The sequence below is a fragment of the Uranotaenia lowii genome, unplaced genomic scaffold, assembly GCF_029784155.1.
Source record: "Uranotaenia lowii strain MFRU-FL unplaced genomic scaffold, ASM2978415v1 HiC_scaffold_47, whole genome shotgun sequence".
Lineage (NCBI taxonomy): Eukaryota > Metazoa > Arthropoda > Insecta > Diptera > Culicidae > Uranotaenia > Uranotaenia lowii.
In genome coordinates this window covers 1-10,687 of record NW_026598389.1, presented here as the reverse complement: position 1 = coordinate 10,687, position 10,687 = coordinate 1, and the positions used below count along the sequence as shown (strand labels likewise).

Here is a 10,687-nt window from a genome sequence, read left to right as displayed (position 1 = left end):
ACATTTCCTCGATCAATAGAGTGACCAGATTCACACATGTGTAAAGCTACTGCAGATCTAGGATTCTGTGAAGGAAGAATTTTCTTCTTTGAGTCAGATCTAGCTATAGCCATGTGTTCCTCGAATCTATCAATCAACTTCCTTCTGGTTTGTCCAATGTACACCTTATCACAGTCGGAACAACTGATTTTGTACACACCAGATCTATGAAGGAGCTCCACTGGATCTTTTGTCGATCCTAAGATGGATTTCAGTTGATTATTAGAGCTAGTGAACACTAGTTCAATATCGAACTTTGTCAACTTGTGTCAACTTACGTCAAGGCGGACAAGGGAAATTCGGTGGTCATCATGGACAAAACGGATTACAACGGATTGATGCAGGCCAAAATCGATGAAGGACCGTATCGAGTTCGAAGAGAGGACCCGCTACCGGAGATGGTTAAGGAGGTGGAAAAAACGCTGAAGGACTGTGGACCGATCTTAGGGTTTGCGCCGGGCGCCCTGAAAGTGTCTGCCCCAATCGTCCCTAGAATCAAAGGCCTACCGAAGATTCACAAACCAGGGAATGAGATGAGGGAGATAATTTCGGGAGTGAACGCGCCCACTGAAAAAGTGGCGAAGTGGCTACTGAACGAGTTTAAAAGGATGCCAAAACCTTTCAAAACGAGATCGGTGACCAACACCTTAGAGTTCGTGAACAGACTGCAGGCGTCGGGAGGCATAGAAGAGGACGAGGTCATGGTTTCCTTTAATGTTTCAGCTTTGTTTCCAAGTGTTCCCGTTAAAGAAGCTTCTAATCTGCTAGAAGATTGGTTGCTTCAACAACACAATGGGAGCACTTGGAAACTCAAAGTTAGAAACTACAAGAAATTGGTGGACTTGTGTATGGGACAAACCTTCTTTAAATTTAGAGATTTGTTCTATAGACAAACAAAGGGGGCACCAATGGGAAATCCTCTGTCTCCATTCTTGTGTGAACTGTTTATGGCTCATTTGGAGGAGACTCTTGAAAATCAAGATTTATTACCCGAAAAATGGTGGAGATACGTCGATGACATTTTTTGTGTAGTAAACAAAGATTTTCTAGAAGAACTTCTAACATCCATAAACGGTTTGCATAAGAATATTAAATTCACTTGCGAAATAGAAGAAGACAGGAAATTACCTTTCCTGGATGTTCTGGTAAGGAGAGATGATGCCCTATTCCAATTCGAAATCTACAGAAAGCCGACAAACACCATGAGGGTAATACCGAGCACCTCGAACCACTCGTTCCAGCATAAGATGGCGGCGTTCCACCACATGATCCATCGGATGAACTCCATTCCCCTATCAACTGAAGGAAGAGAAAAGGAACTCCAATATATTTTCCAAACGGCTAATAAAAATGGATACCAAAGTAGATCCATTCAAGCCATCATAAGGAAAAAAGAAAGATTGCTTCAACGGAAATCTTTCACTACTTTAACTCCTGTTCAGAAGGAGTTTCAACGAAGGTCCATGGAGTTCAACAGTGTCAACGCAGTCGAATTACGACACAAGTTGACAAAGTTCGATATTGAACTAGTGTTCACTAGCTCTAATAATCAACTGAAATCCATCTTAGGATCGACAAAAGATCCAGTGGAGCTCCTTCATAGATCTGGTGTGTACAAAATCAGTTGTTCCGACTGTGATAAGGTGTACATTGGACAAACCAGAAGGAAGTTGATTGATAGATTCGAGGAACACATGGCTATAGCTAGATCTGACTCAAAGAAGAAAATTCTTCCTTCACAGAATCCTAGATCTGCAGTAGCTTTACACATGTGTGAATCTGGTCACTCTATTGATCGAGGAAATGTCTCGCTGATCCGGTCTTTGAATAGTAATTCGCTTAAATTGGATGTTGCTGAAAGCATTGAAATCTTCAATGAAAAATCAGTTCATCTCTTAAACGGAGACTCCGGACCAGGGCACACTTGGTTGTTCAAATTCTTAGGTAAAAAGAAATACAATAATTTACCTGACAATGCCCAAAAACGGGTAGAAAATAATTTAGCACTACCAGAAAACACCCAGAATAGGGTAGGTAGACCCAAAAAACAGACAACGGCACAACTGCCGAGCATTCGGAGGTTTCTGCTACCTAGTAGTAGCTTACCTAACCCGGACAATATAAGGGAGGGAAACGATACACATTCATCAATCGAAAACGTTCACTGAAGAAGGTAGTAAGTTGCTATCGAAATACTGGTATATGAACTTTTCATTTATCGTGGTTGAATTAAAAAGGAATCTTTCGATTGCTTTGATTCAGTCGAATCATTCAACCAAATTAGGCTCATACCACAACAGAGTTAGAAAATGGTTTTATAATTTCTTGAGTTACCTTTATTTAAATTATTTTCCTCCGAAGTAGTGAATGTGGTTATGAAACAGTCAGCAGATCCTCTCTTCGTTCCAGCTCAAATAAATTATCACCATCTGGCATTCACCTTGATATACGAGAGTATACTCAGTAATTCATCCGCTAGAAGAAACATTTGGTTCCATTTTCCATTCTATTTCAAAATTCTAGCGAAATAACTTCAAACATATCTACTTTGTTTCGAAAGTTCTCGAAAACATAGACGCTTCGGACGAATCGAACAATTTCCGAAAGGAAACCGAAGACAGTCAACCAAAGCTCAACCAAATTAGCAAAATAAAAGTTCAGTTGCCGCAGATTTTCTGGGAAATGAATTTTTGAAAATAATCGCACTCGCACCAGGAAAAACGTGCCCACATTTGTTCGTGAAGCGGTGTGCTGTGAATCTATCACGTGAAAATTATTTGCAACCTACAATGACGAGATTGTTCGCCCTGTTCTGGTCTGGCGTGGTGTCAATATGCCTTCTTGAGTTCCCTAAGTTCCCGGGAAGTTGAATGGGTTCGTTGAAGTATTCCCTTGAATTTTGCTAATTGTATGTTGGAAGGTATCAACGAGCGATGATGATGGTTTGGTGTAATGTGGTTTAAATTGTCAAGCTTCTGAGAGCTCTAAAATTATATGGCATCCTTGTTTCATTGACAGCTTAGTTTAAGTAGAATCCGACTACATTGTCAGTTGAGAGTTTCAAAAAACTTTGCTGTGAAATTTTTATTTTATCATTTTTTGATTGCTTGGAAACTGTAATCATTACTAATAATATTTTCCTCTTTTATCAGCATCTTGCGTATGAACTCATAACAGAACTCTTCAAAAACGACTCCACCAAAAAAGTGTGTCAATTACAGTTTAATATCACTTTGCAGACCCTTTTCGTCTTATCATCTGCTCATTTCCAGACGTAGGCCATAAGCTCATTTCCAGTACAGCATCAATTTGCGTACCCTCGTGTGGATCCACCTTGAGCTAAGTACAGGAAAACGATGTTTCCCCCCTAATGCTGGTGCCAGCACGCAGGAACAGCAATTGCCTTCCTATATGGTAGTACTCAAGTCATACACAACGATTTCTCCCGGAGCCTAACCGGAAAATAATTAGGCTATATTTATGTCGAGAGTTCGCCTGTACTTTTGAATCTTTTGGCATTCCCCTCCGTGTCGGGTGAAATTTTTGACGGTCATGAAGAGTTCTAAGATGTTTAAAAATTAAAGCTCAAGGATGAAAAAAAAATTAAATAATTTTGGTCTCAGTTCGATGTTTTAAATTTTCACATCGAAGTTCTAATTTCATACTTTATTCTTCTGGCTTCTAACTTTTGATTTCTGACTTCTGATTTCTGACTTTTGACTTCTGACTTCTGACTTCTGACTTTTGACTTCTGACTTCTGACCTCTGACTTCTAGCTTCTTACTTCTGACTTCTGACTTCTGACTTCTGACTTCTGACTTCTGACTTCTGACTTCTGACTTCTGACTTCTGGCTTCTAACTTCTGACTTCTGACTCCTGACTTCTAACATCTGACATCTGACTCCTGACTTCTAACTTCTGACTTCTGACTTCTGACTTCTGACTTCTGGCTTCTGGCTTCTTACTTCTGATTTCTGACTTCTGACTTCTAACTTCTGACTTCTGACTTCTGACTTCTGACTTCTGACTTCTGACTTCTGACTTCTGACTTCTGACTTCTGACTTCTGACTTATGACTTCTGACTTCTGACTTCTGACTTCTGACTTCTGACTTCTGACTTCTGACTTCTGACTTCTGACTTCTGACTTCTGACTTCTGACTTCTGAATTCTAACTTCTGACTTCTGACTTCTATCATCTGACTTCTGACTTCTGACTTCTGACTTCTGACTTCTGACTTCTGACTTCTAACATCTGACATCTGACTTCTGACTTCTAACTTCTGACTTCTGACTTCTGACTTCTGACTTCTGACTTCTGACTTATGACTAATGACTATTGAATTATAACCTATGACTTATGACTAATGACTTCTGATTTCTAACCTATGAATTCTGACTTTTGACTCATGGCTTACGACTCAAAACTTTTCAATTCTGACTTCTGACTTCTGACTTCTGACTTCTGACTTCTGACCTCTGACTTCTGACTTCTGACTTCTGACTTCTGACTTCAAACTGCTGACTTCTGACTCTTGACTTTTGACTTATGACTCCAAACTTCTGAATTCTGACTTCTGACCTCTGATTCCTGACTTCTAACTTCTGACCTCTAATTTCTGTATTCTGATTTCTGATTTCTGATTTCTGACTTCTGACTTTTGACTTTAGACTTCTGAATTCTGACTTCTGACTTCAGACTTATGACTATTGACTATTGAATTATAACCTATGACTTACAAATGACTTCTGATTTCTAACCTATGACTTCTGACTTTTTACTCCTTACGACTCAAAACTTTTCAATTCAGACTTCTGACTTATGACTTCTGAATTCTGACTTCTGACTTCTGACTTCTGACTTCTGACTTCTGACTTCTGACTTCTGACTTCTGACTTCTGACTTCTGACTTCTGACTTCTGACTTCTGGCTTCTGACTTCTGGCTTCTGACTTCTGACTTCTGACTGGCTGACTTATGACTAATGGCTATTGAATTATAACCTATTACTAATGGCTAATGACTTCTGACTTCTGACTTCTGACTTCTGACTTCTGACTTCTGACTTCTGACTTCTAACTTCTGACTTCTGACTCCTGACTTCTAACATCTGACATCTGACTTCTGACTTCTAACTTCTGACTTCTGACTTCTGACTTCTAACTTCTGACTTCTGACTTCAGACTTCTGACTTCTGACTTCTGGCTTCTGGCTTCTGGCTTCTTACTTCTGATTTCTGACTTCTGACTTCTGACTTCTGACTTCTGACTTCTGACTTCTGACTTCTGACTTCTGACTTCTGACTTCTGACTTCTGACTTCTGACTTTTGACTCCTGACTTGCGACCCGTCCATAAAAGGCTACAAAAGTATATTTTTGCATAAAATTATAATCGATTCCATAAAGATTAATAGAAACAATAAAAAATAGTGAAACGTGTATAAATTTTTAAGCGCAATCATAGTTTTAAAATTTCAAGCTCTGAGTCGACGTCAATTAGAAAATTGGGTCCTGGACCTGGAAAGGAAGAAAGGTAGAAACTAACTAGGTCTCCCTGAGTAAAAATCTAGATTTATAGTCCTTTCAAAAGATGTTTGCAGAACACAAAAATTGAGAAGTGAAAAATGAAGAAAAATTTATAAAAAATATTTTTTTTAATGTCATAAGTTTGACAACAAAATTCCATAAATTTATTTTAAATTAAATTAAAATGTCATTTCAATTTAACGGCCTTATCGGTAAAGTTATTTTGTTTAAGTAAGAACATTTCAAAATGATGAAAACGAAAAATTCGTTATTAATGTCTATTTATTCCTTCTAACTTTCTATTCGCCTGTTATTTTCATAATCTTGAAATGTTCTTTCAAGAAGAACTTACTCCGATTATTGAACTATAATTTGAAGGTGAAAAAGAAAAAAATGGTACCTATGTTTAAATGATGAATTTGGTAGATTAGGTGAAATGAACTCGAATCTTTCGTAAGATTTCTTCAATCTCATTGAAATTGTTTATTAACTAATAATAAATTTAGAACTAATAATAAATAATATTTTGATGATGAATTATCTGAAAAAGTATAACAAAAATCAAGTATTTCTGACATTACTGAAGATATGAAGATTAAAAATAGGAAATTTTTATTTAATATAACAAATTTTGTTGAAGTCTGCAAAACGGTTTGTTTTTTTTCTGCTTTTAAAAATATTTTAAATTCAATTTAGTCAGGTAATAGTTCCTTAAAAATCCTTTAAAATCTATTATTTCACAGAATTGGGAAAAGTAAACAAATAGAAAGCTCTTTTTTCGCAGATGTCAAAATTACTTGAGGTCTTGGAGAGAGTGAATAAAATCCTTTATTTTTAAATTTTTTTTTTTAATGTTTTAAAGTTTTGTCAGAAAAGTGCATAATTTTGTTAGATAATTTTGACCTATTTTCAAAAGTTTCAAGGCACCAAAATTGATCAAATTTTTTTCTTAAATTCTTTGCACAACAAAAAACGTGAATTTTGTGATCCTGTGTTATCTATCAAAACCCTTTTGAATGTGAAGATGAAGAACAAGAAACACGAAGTCATATTGAAGCTAAAATTTGTTTCTTGAAAAAGATTTTGTATCTGCATAAAATTTGTAATGGTATAAACGAATTTTTTTATTATTAGGTTATCAGAAATAAAGTTATGGATAAACACCATCAGCCATCAGAAAGAGTACTATGTATGACGTGACCGAGACTGGATCTCATGACCTCTGGCTTATAGAAAAGTGAAACGCTATCCTCTAAACTAGGGTCGGCGGCCTACAGTTTTTTCGTAATGAACAGTTCAAGTTAATCATTTTACAATGTTTTCTACCAAAAAAAATACACTTCCTACAACAAACGGAAAATTAGTGCAAAAAATGTTTCTTGTGACACTTTTGCGTAGAATCAGAACAGAACGAAAAACTATCACACGGCTACACTTTTTCTATCGTTTCAAAAGCTTATATAGTTTCTATTTTTCTCAAAAAATCAAGTCTATCCGTAGTTTGAGAGATATTTCCTTTTTGTTTATAAAAATGAAGAGTTGAGTATTGATCCTGTAAATTGTGTCTACCGAAAAATTTCTCTAAAAAATCACTCAATGCTCCTCGCTCCTCTCCCGCCCACTATTGAGGTGTATTTTTTCGGCGAAAAACATTATGTTGATCAGTTTAAACTCATTTTTAAAGCATTTTTTGATCAAATTTGCATTTTTCATAAAATTTTCTCTAGTGTGACATTCATGCGTAGAAATTTCAAAATAGAGACAACCACCTTGATGAAAGTTATCTGTAAGTTAAGGGCAAAGTTTACTTGTTTTGTTTTTAATTGAAAGATAACACTAAAAGAGGCCGTTTTCAGCCAAAAATTAAAAATAACTCAAAAGTCACATGAGCCAGTTTTTGCTTGGAACGGCAGTATAGTGATTTATGATAAAATACCACCGGAGACGTGCCAATTTTTTTACGTGTTTATAAACACTTTTGACACATTCCACCGTGACGTGAAATCGCTTTTCCGGACTTTTCTGCATTGCTATCATTCTAGCAGTCAACCAATTTACTTGAAAATGAAAAAAAATGTAGCAAACGATCGCAAATTGAATTTCCTTCAAACTGAATATAATTTTGTCATTTTAAAATTTAAGTTGTTTTTGTTGTGATTAATAACTTTTGTGGCGTGAATTCATACTAGAATTAACCATTTCGGACTTTAGAACATACATCATTGATTTCCTGTTATCTCTGTGGAAATAGAATATCGGTGTCTTCGAATGAGTTGTAAAGAAAACAATTACCCACAATTTGATGTACGGAACTTCTCGATTGAACTACAACGAACGAAGTTATGCTTATTTGAATTTGTGACGTGAATTCACTCAGTTCAAACAGAACAGGATAGTTGACTGAATTCACGTTACGAAATATAAAGTTATACTGTGTTATACTGAACCATTCTTTGGAGTCTCCAAATTTTATGTACACTTTCAAAAACGATAATTTGTTGTTCCGAATTTTACAATCATAATTTTTCAGTATCTGCACGTCTGCACCTAAATTTTTCCTTATTTTGATTGGCACTTGAATAGCAACATATCGAGGGATCATGTGTTAAAATTACTACTGTCTTCATTTAAAGATTTACCAAAAAAAAATTATTTTTATTTTTTCAATCTTTTTGTATTTCTATTGAAAATAATGAACTTATTAAAAAAAAATCAACTAAATTTTGCTCGATTTGTAAAAATCCGCTTTCAGAGCATATTTTTCATATAAAATTTAACAAGAAATCAAATTTTGTAACGTGAATTCACTCATTCGCGCTGTTGTAACTCAGCTAGATTCCAACTGATTTCCATAAACTTTAGAGTTTTAGAATTGTCTTATCAATTTAAAAGAAAATCTCATTTTTTATTTCAAAAAAGTCAGAGTTTTCTCGTAAAAATAAAAACTTCCCTTTTTTGTGACGTGAATTCACTCATTTGCGACTGTTTTTGTTCGCTTTTCAAACCAACTACATTGGAAAAAAATTTTTTCTACAAAATGAAGCCGTGTTTTTTGGCTTCTGAACATACTCAAAGTATTTCCAAAAAAAAATCATCCATATATTAAAATTAATGATTTTGTAAAAGTTGTCAAAAACACCACTTTTTTCAACAAAAAAACTGATTTTCAAAATCACCTAAAACATGTGTAAAAAAACGTTTTTCTCTTTTTTCCGTTGATTTTGTGTGGTTTGAATTATCAAAATTTTAGACAATTTTGAGATTTTTTGATACGCGAACGGAAAAAAATCACTTTTGAGCGGTACAAGCGCGTGGAATGTGTCTTTTAACACTTTTTGGGAACAAGTATTTTTACATTACTACGGAAAATTAATTTTGTTAACTAGAAATTTTACTTGGAAAAAATCTTCATGGAGGGGGATTACAAAAATATGTTCAGTTTGACAGCGACTCCACCAAAAAAGTATTCAAAAACCAGCTACTTTAGAAAATTCGTCAAAAAATCTGTGTTTCATATTTATTTTGACAATCTTAATTTGCCAAATAACGTCTACATTTCAATCATCTTTTCAAAATTTATCTGGTGTGACTTAAACAATTTTGACGGTTTATTGATTGAAAAGTACGGGTTTTAAACAACTTTTTTACATTTTTTGTGGTCATGATTTAAAAAAAATCAAAAAAATATATATCTTTGTGTGCAACGTGTAAAAATCGGTTGAGAAGCAAAAGAGATATGGCGATTTTAAGCGAGGAGTGTCAATTTACACTCTAGGCCTGATAAGGGCTTTTTCACTGAGCTTTCAGGGTGCGTCCATTAAAAGTAATGATGCAATATTAAAGATTTTAAGGATTCATTGAGGGTTTTTTTTTATTTGGATGCACCCGAATAAAGTTACTAACCGCCAAACTTCCAATAGTGTCATATTGACACTCGAGAGCAAATTATGGTTAATGTTGTTATATCCGACTTCTAGAAAAAAGGTAGGCTTTCCAAATACATATATGAAAAAATGGTATTTCAGTTTCTCTCCTCATGAATTTTGATATCTCACTTCTGACTTCTTTCTTATTTTTTCTGATTTATGACTCTTCAAGTTAACATAGATTAATTGTTGAATCTTCAAATAAGTTTTTCCAAATTGTAAATAACCTCTGCAGCAACTGACATTGGTTCTGTTCCCAGTAACTAATGCAGGACTTTCAAGTCATGACATTTACTCCCTCAGAGCTTCAATTACACCGGCTACAAACTTTCCATCACAGACAGACGCAAGAGTACGTCGCAGCACATGGTGCAGGAACGAACGTCTGCTGCCAGGAATTCGCCTTCTGATTCATACTTGATGTCATAGTTAGTTGTTACTGGTACGTGTACGTATGCCAAGTTTTAAAATCACAGGGAACGTCGATATTGGCAGCCAAGAAGAACCAACAACTAAAAGATGTGTGTATCCTATATTTATGTATACCGAGAAGAAGAAACTTACCCCCCTGACTTCAGACAGGAGACAGCAGAGGTGATAGACTTGCTCAACTTTTCACTTTCTTATCGTGAGCGACCCATCTTCATCGCAATCTGGAAAAGAGGGTTTTCTACCCAGTATCGGTAGTTCTGCACGCTTGTTGACACAACTATATAAACACCAATTACCTGGCAGAGTTGTAATGAAGATGCTAATAGTAGTGATTACCGATTGAGTCCAACGTCTTCCGTACGGGGTGAATCACTGAGCTGAGCCACATAAGATGGATGTTAACGAAATGATTATAATAAATTGCGGAACCACAACAACAACCCGAGCGACGATTGTTGTGATTGCTTTCCTCCGAACAATATTTGCTTAGGAAGTTAAATCTTGATTGGTTTATTTACGGGCGTTTCGATAATAAATAAACTGGAAAGTGTTCTGATCTAGTCATGTGAATCATTAATTTTAATAGAAAAAATTAAAATGATCGTCAGCTTGTAAGAGAGCTGGTCTTTATTATACTAGAAATTCCTAAAAATCAGTAAAGTAATAAATATGTAACAGTAAACTTAAAATTCCATAAATGGTAAGAATTAACTTAAGGTAAGTGAAAGGACATAATATGAGGTCTTAGAAGCCAAAGGGGTATA

General features: G+C 35.4%; 1 protein-coding gene across 1 annotated transcript; it reads left to right on the top strand.

Annotated features, from left to right (window-relative positions):
* Positions 1 to 350: 350 nt before the first annotated feature.
* LOC129760140 (uncharacterized) lies at positions 351 to 885 on the top strand (the record flags this gene model as incomplete). Its single annotated transcript, XM_055757728.1, has 1 exon — positions 351 to 885. A coding segment is annotated over exon 1 (535 nt), but the record flags the coding sequence as incomplete, so codon positions are not given.
* Positions 886 to 10,687: the final 9,802 nt, after the last annotated feature.